Genomic DNA, 22,982 nt, shown 5'->3' with positions numbered 1-22,982 from the left:
TGTTGGAGAGAGCAGGCACAGGCTCCCAGTCTGTTCTGGAGTGCAAATCATCAGTGCTCAGGCCAATCCTAAAGCTGCTCTCATTCATGAGAGCAGCTTCAGGATTGGCCGCAGGGTTGGCTGGGAGCATGTGCCTGCCTGGAGAAGAGAAGAGCAGAAGAGCGTGATGCGATGCTGGAGGGCAACAAGTAAGTTCTTTTTATTATTGTTTTATTATTTGTCTCCGTCATCCACCATTCCCCCACCTCCCCAACTGCCTCCCCGCCTCTTTTCCTCCCCGACACGAGCCGCTCCTGGCACTCACTGACAATAACCCTTTAAGAATGTTTAACAAATGTTGGAAATGGTATACAGGTGACATCTTTAGTATCTGGTCTGACTCCTAAACTTTGCTGGAGAATTCTGCTAACTAAATCAATTATAGACACTTCTGAAAACTAGACATCAAGGGGAGTCTAGGTGGAATGCCTAGTGTGGATCCTACAACGTTTTCTTACCTACAATTCCCTGCAAACCTCAAACGTTGACTAAAATCATGCATTTTTCTTGAATTTCCATGATGTAAGCTTTTGTAATCCGCTGGGATCCACAATATTTCTACCACCCAGCGTAAACCCACTTGTCCTGTTAAAACACTACCTCACTTGTTTGTGGGGGCCAAGTCACACCATCCTCGACTCCCCCAGGTGTCTAGTTTTCAGAAATGTCTGGGTTTGGTATGTTTCACTGGGTGCCGTCTAAGCCAGGGCCCAAATATACACATGCACTCACATTGCAGAAAATGGCAATTTTTAAGTGAAAAAATTGATCTGTGTATGTTGCATTTCGGGCCCCCTTTCCTGTTGTGGATGCAAGGCCCACCCTCACAATACGGGTACCGTTTTAATTTGGAGACGTGTGGGAATTCGGGTTGAGAGGAAATTTGTGGCTCCTTGCAGATTTTGGAACTGTGTGTTTTTAGCAAAGTATGAGCTTTGCAAGGGGTTCTAGGTAAGAACACCTTGTGAGAACCACACAAGTGGACTGGGAGTGAGCAAACATACACTCCCCTATGCATGAAAGGACCAGCGAAGATTTTTAGTGCAAAAGCAAACATCACTAGTGAGGCCAGCAGCCATGTCCATAAGACTTCAAACACGCACTAAGAGGACAGTGCCACTGAGATAGCAGACATCATCTCCGACAAAAGAGGAGAGAAGTTTCAAAGTTTACCTAGACGTCTTTCAAACAAGGAGCTTGCAGCTCTGAAAATGATGTTTCCGAGGGCCAAGTTTGAGGAGTGTTACTCATCACACTTATGAGCAAACAGACTTAAAAATGTGGAGGCCTCCAAACCCCGTAGCTCTATTCATGGAATGTTACATATATTCACCCTTTTTCAGAAATATTCTGGATATACCATTAATTGGGACAAATCACTCGTATATATATCTTGGCTGGGGAGGGTTTTATTCCACCCAGAACTTGCGAAGCCAGAGTAGTTACTGATGGCTTTCGCTATTTGGGGATTTATGGGACTTCAGACCCAGTAGCGTTTTATGATTAATACTTGGCCCCCCCACTGCGTCCCCTACAAGATGACGTCAAACACTGGAAGACCTTGCCACTTACGTTACTAAGGAGAGCAGCGCTTTATAAGATGATGGCCCTGCCCCGTTTTATTTATGCTCTACAGAATACGCCATACTTTGTCCCGGACAAGTATTTTCGGAACGTGGAATCAGAAGTCCGGACCCTGCTCTAGAATAACGGCTCCGCTCACATCTCACTGCCACAACTGACAAAAAGCTGGTATGACAGTGGTATTGCTCTCCCAGCTATCAAAAGCTTCTATTGGTCACCAATCATTGGGTGCAGTGGCCGGTATATGATCCTGCCTATAGGATGGACAAATATAATATGACACCAGGGACATATCAGAGGGCATTATATGGGGGAAAGACACATAGTCCACTGTATACGCCCACAGTGACTACGGTAATGCTTTGGCACGTGGCCATTTCCGCATTGGGATGGAAGAACAATATTACGTAGGCCACCCCCCTTCTTGAGACTGAACGATTAGGGCTCTTGGCAACTTGTGTTGGATTTGATAAGTGGGAACTTATTGGGCTCTCGAAGGTCAGGGATGTCTGGGCAGGAGGTAAAGTAGTTCCCTTTGCGGACCTCCAGCGTGACTACGAGTTGAGTGAGGGGGAGCCCTTTCGATACCTACAGGTCAGGAGCGCTTTGTAAAGGGCTATCCCCAAAGGCACAGATCTGCCGGCTGCTTCGCCCCTAGAAGACAGACTCCTTGATGATTACCTCAAAGACAAAGCAATTTCCTTGACCTATACAAAGATATTGAATAATACACCTGATGCGCTAGAGAAGATCAGGGTCAAATGGGTGGAGGTGGTGGGCGATTTAGATGAGGAGGACTGGCAGGAGGCAGTGGGTCCCCCCCGGGAGGTGTCAATTCGGTCCAGGTTCAAGTTAATTCAGATCAAGCTCTTGCATAGTGTATACTATACCATTGCTGTTGGTGAAGATGGGTATCTTGGGCTCCCCGTTATGCCCCAGAGGGTGTGGTCAAGAGAGGACGTATCTCCATCAGTGGTGGGACTGTCCGGTGGTACAATCATACTGGGGTAAAGTGACAAGGAAAATGTGGGAAGTCTGTGGGAAATCAGTGGATGTCATGCCCCGGCTGTGTCTTCTTAATATTTGGTAGGCGACGGATGTCAGCAAAAGAGAGGACCTGGGTCCCCTTGGGCAATGTGGTTGCGAAACGCAACATTGCAAGAACTTGGAAGGGAGTCACCTTGCCCAAGTTCCGCGGCCGGCAGACCAACGTGGACTGGTGCATGCAGACAGAGAGGGTCATATATGAAGGAAGAGGGTGTCCGCAGAAGTGGTCCAAGATTAGGGGAAACTGGAACAAATATAGAGTGATGTTATGTGCTCCATTGAACCCGCCCCCCCCCCACCCCTCCTCCTTGCGGGAGTGAATGCTGCCTGGCCACAGTGTGGTCGCAAACTAAGTTGTAAAATAGTATTGTACGATGGGGTTGCTCAAACAAATAGAAAACGATTGTGATTGTCGCATGCACTGTATAATTTCATCCTCAACTCTGGTTAACATGTTTTCTTCTTTAATAAAAAAAGAGTTTTAAAAAAAGTGCAGAGGCCAAGTCAGTGGTATTAGTAGGGATATAGGCAAACATAAAATGAGCCCAAACACAATATGTGAAGTTTAAGTGTAGCACCAGCACCGCAGCGTCTACGGAAGCCGAAGGAACTAGACTGCTGAATGAATGCCAAGCTGCAGGCATCAGAATCGTAGTTTCTGCATCTTTAGATTGTTACATGGACTCGAACGGCAGCCTGGGAAGGCTTGAGCTGCTAAAGACCATGAGAGTCCAGGAGAGGCAGGCAGAAGAGGGATAGGTACAGAGCTGTAGGAAGGTGCACTCAGAGTGAATGCAGAAGCAATTCAAACTGCACAGAGGTGTGATTATGTAATTGTTCCCGGATACAAGTCCTGAAACGGTGCTGGGACAAAGGGACTGCAAATATGAACAATCAGTCCGAGATACCGGCTTCCATGTGGCAGGCAGGGGCGGACTGGCCTTTAGGGCGATCCGGCAGCGCCCGACGGGCTGGTCTGACAGGTCATTTTGGCTATTTGTCGGACTGCTCTATGATCTGCTGGGCCAGTTTTTAATGTAAACGTCCCCTGTATTAAAACAAGCATTGCCTGCAGTAATTTTAAATCCAAGCAGTCTTTTACCTTGCAAAGCACTTGTATAGCGTGTTTGTACAAGTTCAAAGACTCCCCCAACTTTCAAACACGGGCCCGCGCCGATTTTCGGTCCCAATCCGACCCTGGGGGCAGCCAGCCAAGCTCCCGTCCAACAGAAAGAAATCACACACAGATGCAGACAGATAGAACCTGCATTGCGCCCCCTATTCGAGCTGAACTCGCACCTGTTCATGAAAGAAAGCGCGTGCAATAAAGTCGGAGCTCTTACAGCCTTCGCAGAGTTCATGGTTTATCTGGCTTTCCCTCTAGGACTTCCATTTTCCAGTTATCATGAAAGGGATAGTTTAATTTGTCCAGAACTTGTTACCTGTAAGCAGTGGTCGAAGTGCATTTTAAAAAGTATGGGGACTATGATGCTGTGCGCAAAGGGCGCAGGGTGAGGGAGAAGGGGACGGGTCAAAGTCGAAGCTAAATAAACAAAAAAATATGTAACTTTTTTCGGTCTTTCACCTTCAGGTAACTACACATAAAATAAGGCACGGATTCAATTAAAAAATAAATGCAAGTTGTCAATCAGTGGGAAATGCACTATCGTACATTATGAACCCTCTATTAATGCACTGTAGCGACATATATCTGTAACCAGAGAGCCAAAGAATTGAATCCTGGTTGATGCAGTGGAGAACAGTGACTTGCGAATGTTTAGTGCTACGAGGTCCCAGTCTGTGACCAAAAGCACTAGGAATATGAAAGTCATTATATTAAACTTGCATTACACGCAGTATACGATAGGCTGCGACAAAATGCGCAAAAACGTTTAAGATTAACAGGCACATGCATCATCATAGGGTTTTGCGATTCCTTAATAGCGATTATTAAGGAATCGCAATTAAGGAATAGCAAAACCCTATGCATGTAGGAATCGCTAAAGAAATAGCGATTCCCACAAATTCCTTAATTGCGACTAGCAAATTGCGAGTCGCAATTAAGGAATGTCTTCCCATTCATTCCTATGGGCCTCCAGGCCCATAGGAATGAATTAGAGATTGCGGGAGCAATTTGCGAGTACCAGTAGGTACTCGCAAATTGCTCCCGCAATTTCGATGGTGCAAGGGTGTCAAAATGACACCCTATTGCACCCATGTATGTTCACTCTGCACAAATGTTGCATACACACATGCTCTAAGGGCATGTGTGTGGGCAACATGAAACTTAGAAAAATGCAAATAAGTGCATTTTTCTAAGTTTTCGCAAATTACCATGAGGTCCAGCCTCATGGTAATTTGCTCACGCTAATAGCGAAATCGCTATTTTTTAAACTGTAATGCATTGCATTTAAGGAATCTCAATTAGGGATTCCTTAAATGCAATCGCTATTTAAGGAATCCCAATTTTGAGATTCCTTAAATAGCGATTTTTGCATTTGGGATGATGCATCCCAAATGCAAAAATACCGGGAGCAAAGGGTCAGATTCTGAGAATCTGCCCGTTTGCGACCGGTATTTTGCTTGATGCATGTGCCTGAAAGTGCTTCAAAAATATAGATTTTAGTAATACCCAGCGTGTATGTACAAAGCGCAATTTTTTTTGTAACTGCCCCTTAAAAGCACACACTTCATAGCTCAGCTGGTAACTCCCTTGCAATAAAACTGCCACCAGGAAGTCGTTCTATCTTCTGAAGCCAATACCGGCTTCCAAGAACCCGGTAGGTTTGCATATTAACCGGTTGTGCACATTTAATTTCTATCAGGCAAGCAGGCACCCAGGCAAGCAGGCACCCTGGCAAGAATGCTTGTTTAGCGGTCTGCTCGTCCCTCGGTTTCAAAGCGCAGGAGAATGCATTACACTTATGCTGAAGTATTTCAACTGAACTCTCGGAATTAAGTGCTCGGCAACGGTTCTCTTGTGTCGAAAATTATGGTAACTGCTTTACTTAGATTAGAAAAGTATTGGCACGCCGTGCCCCTCTGATCCCGCCCACTTCGACCATCCCCTGTAACTATGACTTAAGAAAAAGGACAGGGAGACCATCTGCTAATCCATTGTTTATCATCTATGCATGAAATGTAAATGCAAGAACATTTTGTATGTATTGACTTTGAAGCTGTCAATGACAATTCTCTTAACCCAACCTGCACACGCGCAGGCTCTACAGAGGCTGCCCCCGACATTAGCACACATTGGAATTCCCCACTTGCCTCAGACTGCTGAGAAATTCACAAATAGAAAATGGACTGCTTCAAGCCACGAGCCCTCTTAGGAGGACGGTGTTTTTTGTCAGTTTGATATAAAAGAATGTTGATGTCCTTCAATTAAAACGGGTTGTGGAAACGTCAAGCACAGAGCACTGCTGCAGCAATGACGACACACATCTACAGCCACCTCCATTTTCAAAAGTGAAGCACAACCACAGATGTGCTCCAAATATCTGAGACACATTTAGATGATGTCAATGGCAGGAGTGGGCAAACATCCACTGACTGGTTTCCTTCTTGAGCATCATTTGGACACATTTCAGAGATACACGTAAGGTTTTCAGAATTAGACTTTTAATTAAGGTAATCGATAAAGGAAGCCATATTTCCTAAATGTATCATTAAGTGGATGTAACATTTTAAATAGAAAGCCCATAAATCCGTTTTCTATGATGCTCCCTCTATAGCACTATTCACCGCAATAGCCAAGTCCTCTGAATTTAGTACAGAATACAGGCCCACCAACTTTCACACAACAGAGCAGCGAGTCCCGTCTTGGAAGAGGAGACTAGAGAGCACTCATACAATTAAACTGAGCAAAACTGAAAGGAAGCTGGGTGTGGAAAGAAGGTGGCAGACCACCTCTGTCTTAACGCAAGCAAATCCGCGATACTGTGATCCTAAGGAGAGTGACACAATCGCATCAGAAGTCTTGGAGAACATGGCATGGTTTGAGATAGTGATTTATCTGCAGGTTTTTCTTCACACCCACCACATCATCAGTTTGCAGAGCGCAAAATGCTGTTGACTGGCTAATTTTTAGTGTAATAAAATGACAATCGATGGCGACTGTTTTGAGAGAGTCAACAATTCCCTTTTAAGTCAAGGGTGGCTGTTAATATTCTTTGATCAACAAATAACACCACAGTGTGACATCAGGATGAACGACTGTTCTCAGTACCCAGATCAAGGTTTGTGACGCAAGGATTCCAGACCTTTTGAGTATTGGCTACAGGACTATGAAACGATCTCCCAATGTATATTTGAACTGTTCTTTTCCCTTTGTGACTCCATGAAACTCTAACATCTCAATTAGGATCGATCTCTTTTTTTCTTTCTTGCGACATTTTCAGCAGCTATGTAGCACCTATAAACGAAAGATGTTTTAGGGTGTGTGATGCAAGACTCGAAAGCGTAATCACAAACCGCACAAAATTGCCACTTCTATTGGCTAGCTGTCATCAAAATGTTTACGGCGATAAAAACCTTCTGTCCCCCATCCAATACATTCCAGTCTTAGGGATTTTCAAAATGATTTGATTGCTAGGTCTTAAATGTCATTCTAGTAGTTACATAATAGGCGTATCCTTTAGATACGTAGGGGCCAATCCATTCAAAAAACATGACCACCAAACAGGTTATTTTTAAAGCAATCCATTTATCCACTGGTAACCAGTGCAAAGCGTTCAGTCTGGCCCTAATTTGGTCCGTTTTTTTTAGCATAACAGCAAGCCTGCTGCCAAGCTTCGGACAGATTGCAGGCATCCTATATTTTGTTCGGCAGCTCTCCAATAGCATTGAAATAGAGTTTTCAATCCACCAATATTAACATCGACCAGAGGGATAGGTACAAGGAGAATAGTCCCACAACAAATAATACACTGTGTTCCTTTCCCCAAATATCCCTAATTGAGACTGAATACCTTTACCGGAAAATCAAATCAGGTTCCCTAGCTGATCCACTGAAACCAGCTCAATTCTGTTTATTTCGCAACCACATTCTACCAGTGGCCAGGGAACCGATTAACGTATCCCTGACCTCAGCATGCCTACCATTAGCTTGGAAGCACGCTAAAGTGACACCTCTTCTGAAGAAGGCAACGTTAGATCCTTCTGACCTGTGTAACTACCGTCCCATCTCCCAACTTCCTTTTTTATCCAAGGTTACTGAATCCCATGTCAATACCATTCTGACGAAGTTCATAGAGGAAAATGCCATACTAGATTCCTCGTAAAATTGTTTCAGAGCCCGTCACAGTACAGAGTCAGCCCTGCTAGTAGTGACGGAAGAAATCCGGAGTAACCTTGACGAAGGAAAGTCCGCAGCCTTAATCCTGCTGGATTCAAGTGCCACCTTTGACACTGTCTCACATGAAATATTACCAGGCAGGCTACAGGAGATAGGGATTGAGGGTTTAGCTTTGGACTGGTTTCGTTCCTTCTTAGAGGGTCGAACTTTCCAGGTCATTGTCCCACCCTACCACTCCCAGGTTTCAGCAATCAGACACGGGGTCCCACAGGGATCTACACTGAGCCCCGTGCTCGTTTAACATTTATGTTCAAACCTTGGCAGAGATGGCAAAAAGTAGAGGGCTGTCGTTGGTCTCCTATGCGGACATCCAATTACTCATCGCCTTCTCCAAGAACTGCAAAAACGTATTAAATTCAAGGAGGACTTGCTGGCCGTCGCCAACTGGCTGACAACGAACTGCTTGCAGCTAAATGCCAGCAAGTCAGAAATTCTGTTGTTCGGAAGAGATAGTGAGATGTGGTCAGAACAATGGTGGCCAGATCAACTCAAACCTGCACCACTGCCAAAGGAGGCGGTTAAGAACCTGGGCTTTTGGTTTGACAGAGGTCTTTCTTTCGACGCTCAATCCAAAGTAGTCGCAGGGACCTGCATTGGGCTCCTGAGAGGATTAAAACCCATACTTGTTTTTTTCGAGCCCAATGTCCGGCAGATTATAGTACAGGCTACAATCCTATAGAGATTGGATTATGGGAATTCCCTTTATTTGGGTGCCAATAAATCCTGTATTCAGCGCCTTCAGAGAATACAAAACGCAGCAGCCCGTACTCTATTAGCGCTGCCGAAAACATATTCTGTGTCTAGGTCCCTAACAAAACTACACTGGCTACCAGTGGATAAAAGAATTCAGTTCAAGATCTTATGCATTGCCCATAAAATCCTAACTCAACGAGCCCCTCCGGTTTTATCTGACCTGCTAACACAGTATGTCCCAAGACGCTGCTTGCGGTCAGAGGACCTAGCGCTGGCATGCACTCCCAGAGTTCTGAGAGCCAGAGCTGGTGGGCGTTCTTTTAAAGTTCTAGCGGCAAGACTCTGGAATTCCCTTCCGGCTGCTATAAGGGGGCTTGGAGATCACCTAGCTTTCCGGAAAGCTATAAAGACCTGGCTCTTCCCAGCGTAACTCTCTTCTCCCTACCAGGCTGTCACATCGTACGGGTAATGCAGAGATAGCGCTGGGACGCCCTGCTGCTGGGGCAGCTATGCGCGGTACAAATCTGTTTAATAATAATAATAATTCAATATGGAGCCGATTAAAGAAACACCACAATTACTCAATGGGATTTTTAGTAAGGAAGGGAGAAAGCCATTTTTAACTGTTGCAGGAATACTAAAAAGTCAAGCGAACCACTGACCGTATGGGTTGTTCAAGTGAGGTTGGAATCTAAAACACCAAGATTTTTTAGCTGTTTTCATGAAAAAAATGATTGCAGGCCATACAATTCTGGTTAGGAGCAGTTACTTAAAGCTTTCAGTTTGGCGCAGGAGCCCAAAAGGAAGACACTCATTTAAGCTCCTTTAGGTTTAAAAAAATCCAGTGTTTGTAAAACGCGAACAATTACCTGAAGGTGTCAAGGCGCTGGGGGCCGTCAGGAACATTAAGCGAGCTATTGCCCAGAGTCACATGGTGCTGGGCTAACCTGCTGCCGGCAATCGAACCGTGAGCACCCGCTGCGCCACACCTTTTCCCTAAGAACCTTTAAGCCTTCTGGGCTATTTGATGTAAACCACTTTTTAAATTTTAAACCATTCACCCACAAGTAAACCGGTAAATCAGCAGCCTAGGGGGTGAAAATGAAGTTTTTGGGCTGTTATGACGGAGAAAAGTGATTTAATGAAGCTGTTAGATAATAATGGAGATAGCATGGACCTTGGGGCACCACACACTGTGTTCGGAGAAGTTATTTCCTAACTCGATCTGCAGAGTGCAGCCTTGCAGAAAGGATCTAAACCAGCCTAGCACATTATTTGACACAGCAATCACTGTACCCAGTCTAAAAAAGGTAGTATCTACCATGTCAAATGCGGCTGACAGGTCGAACAGGACAAGGATGGACATAAATCCCTCATCTGTAATACCACCAAAACTGTTTCACTCATATGATCGGTCTTAGGCCCAGCCTCATTAAAATCTACCCTTTGCTTTGATTCCATGAAAATCTGAATCTGCAGAGAAGCAACCCTTTCAAGGATTTTTGACAGCCGTGGTAGGTCAGCCATGGGGGGTGGGGGAGTTCTGTAAAGCACGCCCGTATATAGAGTTGCTTTTTTATGAGCAGCAGCAAAACAAATGGTTTAAAATCTGAAAGAACATAGCCTGATCTTAATTAATGAGTAAACATTTATATAATACAAAAGAGGCAATGTCCTTGTCCCTACTATCCTGGTCGGGTTAAGTATACATAGCACGTGGGCTTCAGTTTCCTCAAGATCTTCAATCAGAGATTCCTCCACCACCTGAAAATGAAACCGAGGTATCCCTCGTTTTACATCAATCTAAATACGTTGGACCATTGAAATGGCTGTGGAGGTGGATCATTCTTCCCGTATTTCTGGCTGGATATAGGTACAATTCTGTACAATGAATCTATTGTAAGCTTCTACTTTCTCCCAGGAGCATCAGGCTAGCCATACAGCATTTCAGATTAAAGAATGCTTCGAGTTTTGTCAACAGGTCATTCGGTTTATTCCTAGCATTCAAAAGTTTCTTATCACTACCTGCCCTCTACCTATGGGGCTCTAAAAGGAAACTTGAAGTATTCTTTGAAAAGGGGATAGAACCTTTGATAAAGGATATCATTTGTGTACTGTCTACTCATTTCCTGTAAAAGGGCACTCTGATGCTAATTAATAGAGTAGATGGAAGGCCATGGCCAGTATCCAGGAATCTACAGTAAGATGCATCATTGCAATAGTATTTCAAGAAGATCCACATTTTCCACTTTTAAGATCTAAAAACCGCAATTCTTCGATTCACAGTGTAATCTAAAAAGGCAATGGTTTCATTGAAACCTCTAACTTCAATTTTCTAGATAAACACTGTGGCAGTGGAAATAGAGCGTCAGTGCCAAACATGTAGTAAATTACCAAAGCACGTTGGACAGTTTGTACTACATAGGTTCTACTGTAGGAAATATTATGAAGACAAAATAATGAAAAATATATTAACATTTCTTCTGATATGTCGTTCCAATAGCAACACCCTTGAGAATGTAAGTTCATGTTAAAAGATGCTCACTGTAGTGAATCTTGTACCAGAAGTCCTAGGTCCCTGCCTTACAGGTTCATGGCATGTCCAGAACAAGTTGGATCAAAGCGTATTTTTGCCCAGAACGGAACAGGTAACATTTGATGCCTGCAGCATATACAGCCTCTTATGAACTCAGCCCCTGTATTCCCTCCTACACCCGTAAATGTCCTTTTCACTTGAGAGTCCCTTGCCACACCAACCAGACCATTACTCAAATTGAATGCAGGGATGACATGAGGATTGACACAGGAACGGGCACTTAGCATATCAAGTACAGGAGTCTCTAGGGTGAACAACTAGTACTTACTTAAAATTGTTTTGTTCTCCAGACAATGTCCAAGGAAAGATGAGGATGGAAGGTCATTTAATTTGGTCGGGCCTTTATACTTGTGGCACTCATACCAGTGGCGATTCCAAATGTGAGCATTAGGTTTTTGTTCTAACATACTTTTCACAGACCATTATGTTCATTATACATGCATGCAGCATTTGCATGTAGGCATATGGTATTTCTATACCACAATCCTAGTGAAAAGGCAGTGGACGCCGTGCCGGACATGGTCTAAGACAAGCCTAAAGACAATGATGAGTAATAAGAGAGGAAGCTGGGTTGTGGATGGCTAATGCATTGTGATGTAGTGTTCTTTAAAGAGGCGAGTCTTCAGCTCTCTTGAATGGTAGAAGCGTTAGCGCGGCTCTGGTGGATACCGGAATGTTGTTCCAGATCCTGGGTGCATTCATGGTCAGTACAGTGCAACAGCCCATGCAATCAGGCTGTATGATCCTTTTTGTTGATTTCTGAGCTCACCAAGTACTGTAGCATCTATATGGCCTTGGTGCAGAATGGCCAACTACATGTGAGTGGCATAGGGTATGAGGCACCCTTCCGATCCCCAATAAATATCTGGAATACCAGTGCTGAAACGTTAAGTCCTGCTTCGGGCACAGTGCTAACAATCAATGCCTAGAGACCAATAGAGGCAATGGTTGCTGCTCTGCTCTTCCCCTCACTTTCTTACCTTCTGACAGAAAGCAGTATGGTCAAATAGGTTTGCAGACCCACTTCAGCATGTGACAAGATGTTTAAAGTGAAGTCAGAGGAAGAGCCACTAACATCACCATACTGATATTGTTACAGGCTGGGGTGGGGTTAGTAATCTAGTTGACCTTAGCCCAGCCTGAGACACGCTGGCAAAGAATGAGATCAATGTGAACTCTAGGGCTATATTGGTCTACTCCTCCAATCAAGGATATAGGTTTGCAGGAGCTTCAATTTGCTACTGGAGGCTGAACACTGTGCGTGTGACGTGTTATGTTAAGTTTATCTGTAAAGCGCACTATCACCCGTGAGGGTGTCATCCATTAATATAGCCCAGCTCAGTGACTTTTCCCTTTCCAGCAACCTCCAGGTCCAGATGTAGTTAAATTATGTCCTCACTAAGCCTTAGTGTGGGATGAGTTGACGAGCCAAAAAATCTCCAAGCTGGTGACTTTTGCCATTTAGTTGTCAGCTTTGGTCGGTGAATGCTATGGATGGCTCCTTTCTGTAAGTTCCTCATGTGCAGATACTATGCAGCCTAGAACTGTTTGTTCAAAGAGTGCCATTGGCTAAGGACAAATAGAGCTCTATGTACTTTGATTTTGTAGGAGTTTGCTGTGTAGAGTGCAAAAAGCTTCAAGCTGTACATGGTGGCAGCAGAGGCTAATGTTATCACAACCCCTGCTGGGTTGATCTGCTAGCCTAGATTTGGCAGAGCTGCAATATTGGACTTGTAGATTCTGCGAATCTTGGTCTTTGCTAAGGGAGGGTTTGCAGAGGTCGATTCATTCAAATCAATACCCAAATGAGAATGGGTTCACATTCATGATTTTGTTCAAACTTTACACCTCATAATCAAGCCACAGAACACGCTATGGCAGTGTTTTCTAACATCTTTCAATGTTTTATACACCTGCTTAGAAACAGGCTTTGAGCAGGAAGATGTTGGATTTCACTGAGGTAACTCTGCAGTCACCCCGATTGCTCCGTCTTTTGTCTAAGACTGTTAGAGCTACCAGTAAACATGATTCTTCCCACTTTAAGATACATCAGCAAGCAGGAAAGACAACATCAGAAGCACTGTTTCTCTGCTTTTGTGGCAAAAGGAAATGAGCTAGGAAATTTAGGAGCATAGCTTCGTAATTTTGAAAGCCTCGGATTCATATGGCTCTCACTCATTTGACCCAAGGACTTTACCAAAGGGACCTGTACAACACAATCTATTGTTAATACTGTTGGGTGTATGTCCCTATGGAAGGGTTCAAGTATGTATGTTTGTGGTATTTATATAGCCTGAATTAAGTCGAAAGGCAGCAGAAGTCTCAATAAGGTCTAAGAAAAAGGCACAGTCAGTGTGCGATTGGAGAGGTAGCGGATTTCTAGAAGCTTAAGTGGTTTGTTACTTGGATGTGTCTTCAGCTCATTCCTAAATTGAAGCTGGGATGGGGCAGCCCCGATGGATATAGGGATGTTGTTCCAGATCCTGATTACATAGATGGATAAGGCCTATTACCTAATTTGTTACATTTCTTTACATATCATTTACAGTCTAATGGTGTCCTAACTGTGGATATGCAGAGAGCTGTCAGAAATAGTGTGATTGTGAGTCAGAAAGGCTAGGGTGCCAGTTGTATTGGATTTGTAGATGATGAAGCTGACTTTAAAGATGGTGCAGGATGTCAAGAGCAGCCAGGGGAGTTACATCAGGGTGGGAGTGATGTGGTCATATTATATCATGCCCTTGATGCTCTATTCCTGGTACAGCAAAAAGGGGGCATCAGGGTGGAGCCTGGTAGCCCATGGAGCAGGCTATTGCCACCAAGGAGATGCAAGAGTACAATGGTTTGAACAACAGTTCTGAAATCGCTTTCTGGGAGGGATGGTTTCACTTTCCTTATGAGAGAGTGCTGAGACTAGGCCATCTTGGTTTTCTTGACAATGTGTTCCTTGAGGGCGAAACCAGTGTTCAGGGTGAAAATAAGACTTGGCTTTGGGTGAAAGTAGGGTTTGAATCCATCCAAGTTCATGTCACTGAGCCAGGTTTGGACTAGTTATTACTTCTTGTTCTTGGCCAACAGCAAGAACTCTGTTTTGATTGGGTTAAACTTCAAATAGGGGGTAGAATTCTAGGAACGAATGAGGTGCAAGCATTGTTTGAGGGGCTGGAGGTCTAGAGCAGAGTAGACCTTCAAATACAGGTGTGTGTCAGAGTTTTGGTGAATGTATATATTGTTATCTTGAGTAGAGCCCTACGTAGAAGTTGAACATGAGAGCACAAGAGGGAACCCTGTAAAGCCAAACAGGAGAGGAGAATTAGTGATGGGTGTTTCCTATGAATCTCATTTAAGTCTTCAGGGTGTGGATGAGTGTGGGGTAGTCAACAGTCAAATGCGGCTGAAAGAATCAGTAACGGACTAAGGCAAGACTCATCTATATCTGTTGCTAGGAGGTAATCGTCTACGATCTGTTAATGTGATCTCGAAGTTGTGTATAGACCATTTTTTTTTAATGATCTGGCTAAGGTAGGGTGGGTGAGTGATTGGCTGGTAGTTGGTAAGGTCATCAGAATGGTTACTTCAGCAGTGGCACCAGTTGGCCTGTCTTGAGAGCTTCGAGGAAGATGCCTTGAGTCATGGAGGTGTTGGCAATGGTAAGTGGGAGTGAGAGAGCTACTCCAGAGAGGAATTATAGGTGGTGGCTTTGAGGGAACTGGGGGTCTCTACAAAGATTTTGACAGACAGGGGTTTGGAGGATGACCACTATGAATGAGTACGTGTCAGAAGAGGAACCAGTTTGGTTTTGTCAATGCGCTGTTGACTTTCTGTATTTTTTCAATGAAGTAGTTGATGGGATCGGTTGATGGAGTGCTTGATTATTTTGAAGAGCATTCTGTTTGGGGTTGTCAGTATCATTAATGGTACTGGTATACAGTAATTACCTTTGGCTGATATGATGAGTTGTCTGCATGTTATGAGAAGGTATTTTAGTAGAATGAGGTTGTCGGGGTTCTGTTTTTATTCCATTTTTCTCCTGTCTGCAGTGTACCGTTTGTTGTCAGCAAGAGCTTTGAAATACCAGGGTGATGAAGGCCTCTGTCTGCATATTAGTTGGAGCATTTTAGTTGGACCATAGGTACTCATATCATTTTCCAGAAATGCACAGAAGAGTGATGACGTCAGAGCTGAAGGTGGCAGGGCAAGAAAGGAGTTTGATCTTTTGGTTGTATGTGGAGACTTTTTTGAACACATCTACGAAGGTTTGCTGTTTTCTTTTGGGTTGACCCTCATGCATTGTTTGGAATCTGAGCAAGGAATTCCAATGAGTACAGTCTTTTAGCATGGGAAGCTTGCCCTAGATGGTCAATAATGTTGAAAAGACGAGGTCTAGCATGTGGCCTTTGTAAAGTACTGATGATGTAGCATACTGTACCAAGTCGAGTGTACCGATGGGGTTGAGGGTGGAGAATCTTGTATTATTCATGCGTTAATTATCAGTGAGGCTGAAGTTTCTGAGAATAGTGGTGTGGGTGTGATGAACAGATGAGGTCATAAAGAGGTATGAGAATTCATAAGTGAAGACCCTGTTCTGCCCAGTAAGCCAGTAGATGAGACTGAATGTGGCAGACTGGCTGAGTTGGGGAGAGCGGAAATTGGCATGATAAGAGCTCTATGGAATGGAGTGTTGCTTGCATATGTTGCAGACTAGGAGGACTTCTGGATGATGGTGAGGCTTCCTCAATTTTTATGAGCCCCGCCCACATGCTGGATGCTGTTGCCCGTGAGACGAAGGGCATCTAGGTGGATGAACGATGTGACGGTGAGCACGTTTCTGAGATGAAAAATGCATCAAGATTGTGATATGTTATGAGGGCTAAACCATGGTGTACTGTAGACCGTTCATTGAGGAGTATGACCTCATAGGTCACAGTGATGCAGGATTTCTAGGCCAAGCCCCTAACAGGAAAAAATATTGTTTGTGGCTGCCCTTTGCTGGAGATTACCAAGCAGAAGGACACCCAAAAAGTGGATAAAAGTAAGGAAATGGCATGAAGTTATGCAGCGGCATGATACCCAATGGTGGAGCTGTAACACTTCTCTACACAACATCAACTTGGGAAAACCAGAAGCTCCATCGAAGTCATCCTCTAAGGATACCTACATACCCAAGCTGCAAACATAACTGCCTTTCCAGTACATCCCGTTTTCTTAAAAATAAATACCCCCCCACCTCCCACAAAGAATAGGAAACAAATAGAAAGCAAACTTCTAATTGCACAAGGAACTAAATACAACATCTAACATCCTGGCACATGTCTGCATTGAAAACAATTGTTTTAATCACCAATTTTCATATAGAACATCCAAGCCAAGTCGAGGGAAAATAAAATGAGTGAAAATTTTTAAGAAATCCCAAATGTTACAAGCTAGCAGGAACTATTCTCAAGACTAGACACAACACTTGCCAGAGGAAATACAGTCATACAAGAGTCATAAGTAAGGCATCTGAAATACAAATATATCAGTAACATGAAGATAAAAGCAGTTATTTCTGGTGAGCATACCTCAAGGCAACTCGTTTCACATGACTCTTTCAATAGGTTGACATCATTTAAGGACTGCTCAAGTTCTTCATACTGAAAACATAAGTGAATAAGTTAACATGTATATATTTAAAATAAAATACAGCATTTCGCAAATCAAAGCACTCAATATGCCACTTCTGTTAGAGTAATGTTAAGAAGACAAAAGTGTCCTGATCTTTATTTACCGCATTCGAACAGTATTTGTGGGCTATTTTAATCAACCATAAATAAAGTAGCAGGTGAAAACACGTTTATAGTTGTGCCCCTCGCCTAACCTGCGCACTTTATATTCCATTTATATTCTATTTATTTACATATTGGTGATTTCATAAAGTGCTGCATTGTATCTAGGCCACTTGAGGGTGCTGAAATGAGCAAAGAAAATAACAAGGTGTTCTACGTTTATGAGAGGTAAGGCCATATGTACGAAGACCTTTTCCCCCAAAGACATGGGATGGGGAAAACCCTTTGATACATCTGGCACTTAGAGTCTTGCCATATGTGTGCGATGAAACTAGACCGGCCAATCTTCTGTCACTTTCATGTGGACATTGGGTTTAGCTGAAAGCTTGTTTGAAAACTCGGTTTTCAGGAGTTTCCTCAAAGGGAGGTAATCTGCTTCAAATCGGAGACTGGGGCCCAGACTCTGACATGGCTATGGACTTTGAACACCTAGGAATCTTCAGCCACGTTTAAGTCTCTTGAATAAGTGTTTTTTGATCGGGTGCGCAGAGGTGAAACATGGATTTCAGGTTGGAGCGTATCGGCATTGTGGCAGGGCCTTTTCCCCCCAAATGCATTGTGTGTGATAATAGGCCAATATAGATTATGTTGCAGTACTACAGACAGGGCATTTATATACTTAATTCAGTGATCAGTTTGTCGGTGTAGAATGATTTTATGGAAGAAAGAACTAGAATATAGTTCAGAATCGAAAATGAAACCTATATCTCTCTATCTTTCTGATTTGCTATTACAAGGTGGACGGGGTGCAGAGTCAAAAGACCAGCTAAAAAGATGCGATTTCTAGCTGCCCCTCCTACCAGTAGAACTTCTAATTTTGACAATTCCAAGAAAGAAAATGATCCTTCATCCAGAAGAGGAACAGTTCTAGGCGATGTCTAATATCAGCATGGTTTGCCACAATGTTTAAAAATGGATGAGTTTCTGGCTATCATTAGCATACATTTGGAATTTTACCTAAAAAGTATTTGCGCAGAAGGTGCCTGTGTCACAGAAAGGTGAAAGTGGGTGAAAAACGTGACTTATTACAACAATGTGGTGGACACATTTGTTACCAGGCTTCAACTTTTAATCCAAGGCATATCTGGGATCCTCTTCAAACTAACTGTCTAACCACAGGGATGCTCCATCGCTGCGATTACCCTGCTGATGTGAGAGTCTGGAATGGGCATTCTTGGTGTTTACATCCTGCCTTCCAGATGAGTGTCTTTTAAGGTCGAAACTACCAGACAGCACAGCTCTCTGATTTGCTAACAACATTTTGGGGATATTCGGAAAGCTTCCCTGAGAATGCATTCCACCCATTGCTTACCATTGGCTTTGTGGTCTGTAAATCACATTTGCTTGCTTTATATCTGCTGGCTTAATTTGTTTTAGGCTGTACAGTTTGAATTCGTCCCTCCCATGGACAACAGCCTATTTACTGTATTCTTCTACAGTGCTCGATTGCTGTAAACAGGCCTTTACATCTTCTTCTTATCTCGTCATATGTGCTGTGCATTCAAAGAGAGAGGTCGAATGTCAGGCTCAGTCTTCCGGTGTTTTCTATTCCTACTCTGACACATAAATCCTGTCACTTTGTATTCAATCTTGCTGTGAAAGGATGGGCTTTTACTAGCACACAACCAAATTTGAATGTCTGTGAAGTAACTGTGCTGATATTTCAGAATACATCAGAATTAGGAAAGCACGAATGAAGCACATTTTTTGTAAGTCTGAAGTGTGTCCTGGAAACAAATATTTTAATACAATCAAAACAAATCAATACACTAGGTGATGACATTTCTACACATTATCGTTTGTGTGCTGTATACGTTTATCAGTAAAACTGTATGTCTGTGCAAATGTTATGGTCTTTTCAAATGAAAATGTGTTGTCTGTAATGGCAGAGCACTACCACACCATGCATACTCCACACTAAGCAACTACACACTACACCACGCCACTCCCTTCCCCTCCCCTCTACACCATGCCACTCCATTTTACACCACTCCACAACATACCACTCTACAACACTCCACGACATGCCACTGCACTCGACGCACCTCCACTCAAAGACACTCTTCGCCACTTCATTCTAGGACATCCCCCTCCACTCTATGCCACTCTACGACACACCCCTCCACTTTATGCCCCTCCAGTCAATGCCCCTTTACTCTACAACACTCCACTCAATGCAACTCCCTCTATGCCACTCCATGCCACTTTACTCCTCTCTACTCTATTACACACTACTTCACTCTACTTCACTTTACGCTACTGCACTATATGACACTCTGCTCTATGCCACTCCATTCTACAACACTCGACTGTCCACTTAACGAGTCCCCAGTCGATAACACTCCACAACACACTTTCCCAATGCACTCTACTCCACTCTATAACACTCCACGATACTCCACAAAACTCTATGAAACTCCCTCGATATCACTTTACTCCACTCTATGCCATTTTACTCCCTCCATGAAACTCCACGACTCTTTGGTTCTCCATTCTATGACACTGTACTCCACTTTACAACAATCTATGCAATGCCACAACACTCCACTGTACGCAATTCCGTCTACGCCACTTTACTCCACTCTATGACATTATGCTGCGCCACTCTACTCCCCTCTACACCACTACACTCTACTCTACTCCATGCTAGTCTATGACACTCCACTCGAATCTACCCCATTCCACAGCACTCCACTGTATGCCACCCTACACCACTCTCCTCTGTGCCACTAACTTTAAGCCATGCTGAGCAGCAGCCACACTGGTGTACGTCATGGCTAAAATACATTGGCAAAGCCAATTGCTCATGCATGGGCAAGACCTATTGGGTTTGCTACTACTGAAAGGTGTCAGCCTACACTAGTTGGCTGCATTTGCATACCAGTCTCTATTTGACTATTACACTGCTGAACACTGCGGTTTACAACTTGTGGCTGCGAAGGACAATTGTTTCAAATTCCTGAAATTGTTGATATGTATATGTTTTATTTAGAAAAGTAAATGAAGTTTTCATTCTTATAAAAAAGTGCCTGAGCTAGGAGAATTATGTAAATGTTAAATAGTAGCAGGGTGATTAAGAACCTATAAAGGACTGTGAATGATACCTCACAGGACAACGAAACAGAGGATATGTTGTTTCCAACAATTAAGATATATGTCATCCCTGATAAACATAGCATCCTGCTGAGCGGGTGAGGTTAACGGTATCACACACCGCTGAGGGGTTGAGCAGGATAAAGTTTGCGTGATGGCTTGAGACGGTCTACTCTACTATTTGCCAGTGCTGTTTCTGTGACACAGGAAGGTCTGAAGTCAGTCTGCTGTTCTTTTAGAATGAAGTTCTGCTCCACATGAACGGCGCCTGGCCCGCCCAAGCCTTTTCAATGTACATGGATATAACAGACAGAAATTGAACTTCTCTGTGAGGCTGGAAAGATATAACATGTTGCCTTTAAATATATAACATGCTGCTTTTGTATAACTTAAATTTTCATTAAGAAGGTACATGCTTACATTTAGATTGTATTAATAAAAAGAAATGCTTCCGACTGCTGCAATTCCCAATATATTTGATAGGCTCTACAACGTTTTCCACCAAAGGTCCACCATACTCAACAAGGAGTAAACTCATCACCAACATAAGCTCTGGTATCGATGTGAAGGATTAAAAATTGTCTCATTTACAATCGATATTTTTGCCAACTGGAGCCTGCTAACAATGAAGAAAATCGAAGTCTTTTTTCTCTCTATTTGGCCACCCATGCTATCCCACCCTTCTACATACAAATGAGAATTCTCTTGCCCTGCATTAGGAGATCACAAGTTGTCCATATGCTTTCATTTGACCGGAAGCAGTTTACATGGCCAGTGCTTTCAGAATACCTGCTGTGTAAGATGTCGGAGAAGGGTAAGGAAGACAGAATGGTGGAATGTAGTTAGAAAGGTGTTATGAAGATATAGCAGCGACTCGGTTTGATACCACAAAAAAATAATATTTAACACAAAAGAGGAATAAATGTGACGTACACGATAAAGGACAATAACGGAGACAAAATCAAAAGTGCAAAAACGTAACTACAAAAAGAAAATTGAAATAAAGAGCTATAAAAGTGCTCCCTAGCCTCATTTTTGCTCATGGTCACAATGAAGTCCTCCTACAACCATGAAAATGTGAAAGCGCACGACCCGAATTAAACAGCCGTTTTGCGAGTGCAGCAGTGCCGAGAGCAGTTTTTATAATGCGACCCATGCTGCTCCGATTCCTTTTTAGGTCGAGGACTACCGGTCTGCCGAAGGCAGAACCGGAAGTCGAGATTTAATGTTTCCTAGAGTGGCTCCTTAGCCCGCCTCTCTTTTTGCCTCTCATCCATTGGCTGGCTTCCTAAACGGAGGCCAGGCATTGGAGGAGAGAGCCGTCCCTCCAAATAGGCTCCGTCTTTTTCAGATTCGGGGGCGTGTTCTTGCTGTTCTTTCTACTTTTTAGCCACGCCCTTTCTCAGGCGTGTTTTTCTCTCCTCCAGCCAATGGCAAGAGGAGAGAAAAAGAAACACGCCCCCGAATCTGAAACGGCCGCTGCCTTTCTCCGAGGCATTTCTTCTTGTCTTGAGAAAGGCGGTGGTGTTCATGGCGTCCTCTCCCCCTAGCTAGGACAGTAGCACCTGCGTTTTACCGGTTTATTAAGTCCTCTCATGTTGAGCGTACAAAACTTTAAGTGGCTTGACCTGCTTTAGGAGTAACCAGGTAGGTGTTTGTTATGTGATGCAGCCTCATGTCGAGCCTGAAGTTATCGCTAAATTGTATGGAGCTCTCCTACAAATCCCTGCCTGTTTTCCGTTGTGTGGCAGGCGACATCTGCCTCCAGCGCGAGGCGCTTCAGCTTACAGCGAGCGAGTGATAAGGCGTAACATAACGTCAAGTCGGGCCCGCCTTGAAAAACGGGGGCTGTGATACGACACAGCACCACCATCCGAGTGTAGGTTGCCCAGCGTGGTTACATGCAGTTTGCACACTAAAATAAACTGTGCGCAGTGTCGAAATGGGATGCCTGTCAAATGAAAGGTCTTTGGGTCCGTGTATGAAAGTAGGTTCTCCAAAGAGTGCATGAACTTTCGGCCAGCGCCTCCCTTTCCGAGAGATTGTCCTGCGTACCCCGCCGCAGACCGCAGTGCGATGTTATTATCTGGGAACAGACCCGCCGGGCAGAGAACTGCGCCGTCCACGAACTCCGGCTTTGCTTGTGTCTGCGCTGTTCTTGGCTCGTCGTGTGTTTTCCTTCATGTTTCGGTGCTGCTGCTTTCACCGTTTCAGAAGTGATAGCTACGAACTCCAGTCCCCCTATAGAGTAATGTACCTAGCTGCAAGCGAGAGCAGGGGTGATGAGCAATAAAACAATGCTCGGACAATCGATATATATTCAGCGAAGGCTGCTGCAGAAATTCGGTAGTCATGAGAGCTATGCGTTATTTCTTTTTACAAACTCCCTCCTCAGAGAAATTAGCAGCAGGGAAAAGTTGGATAGTACATTTTATTTCTTCTGGCTTACTTTAGTCACAGGCAGGCTCTGTTTTACACTAGGTTACGGGGTAAGGCACCAGTTGCAACGATCGGTGCGTATCCAGGACTTGTTGGGTGGAAGACGGTGACTGTGGTGTTAAATGCATTTGCAGGAGTGACCTGCGTGGGCTTTCATCTCATGTTTAGCTCTTACAATAACACAGCAGGTTAATGTTCCTGCTTCACAGCATCGCCTATAAATGTCGGTTACAGATGTGTTTTATGTAAGACAGCTGAGCTCAGTGGGTTAATGTCTTTGTTGCATAGATTCGTATGGTACGTGCAG

At 43.9% G+C, this 22,982-nt stretch overlaps 1 protein-coding gene across 6 annotated transcripts in view; it reads right to left on the bottom strand.

Annotated features, from left to right (window-relative positions):
• Positions 1 to 22,982, bottom strand: part of MIA2 (MIA SH3 domain ER export factor 2) — a 635,554-nt gene that overhangs the window by 362,255 nt on the left and 250,317 nt on the right. For all 6 annotated transcript variants that reach the window (XM_085626929.1, XM_085626930.1, XM_085626931.1 and 3 more), the window contains exon 10: positions 16,880 to 16,951. In XM_085626929.1, coding sequence (XP_085483055.1) covers positions 16,880 to 16,951 — 72 coding nt within the window. The remainder of the gene's footprint in view (positions 1 to 16,879; positions 16,952 to 22,982) is intronic.

Source organism: Triturus cristatus, chromosome 9 (genome assembly GCF_964204655.1).
Source record: "Triturus cristatus chromosome 9, aTriCri1.1, whole genome shotgun sequence".
Taxonomy (NCBI): domain Eukaryota; kingdom Metazoa; phylum Chordata; class Amphibia; order Caudata; family Salamandridae; genus Triturus; species Triturus cristatus.
This window is presented reverse-complemented; position numbering and strand designations above follow the sequence as displayed.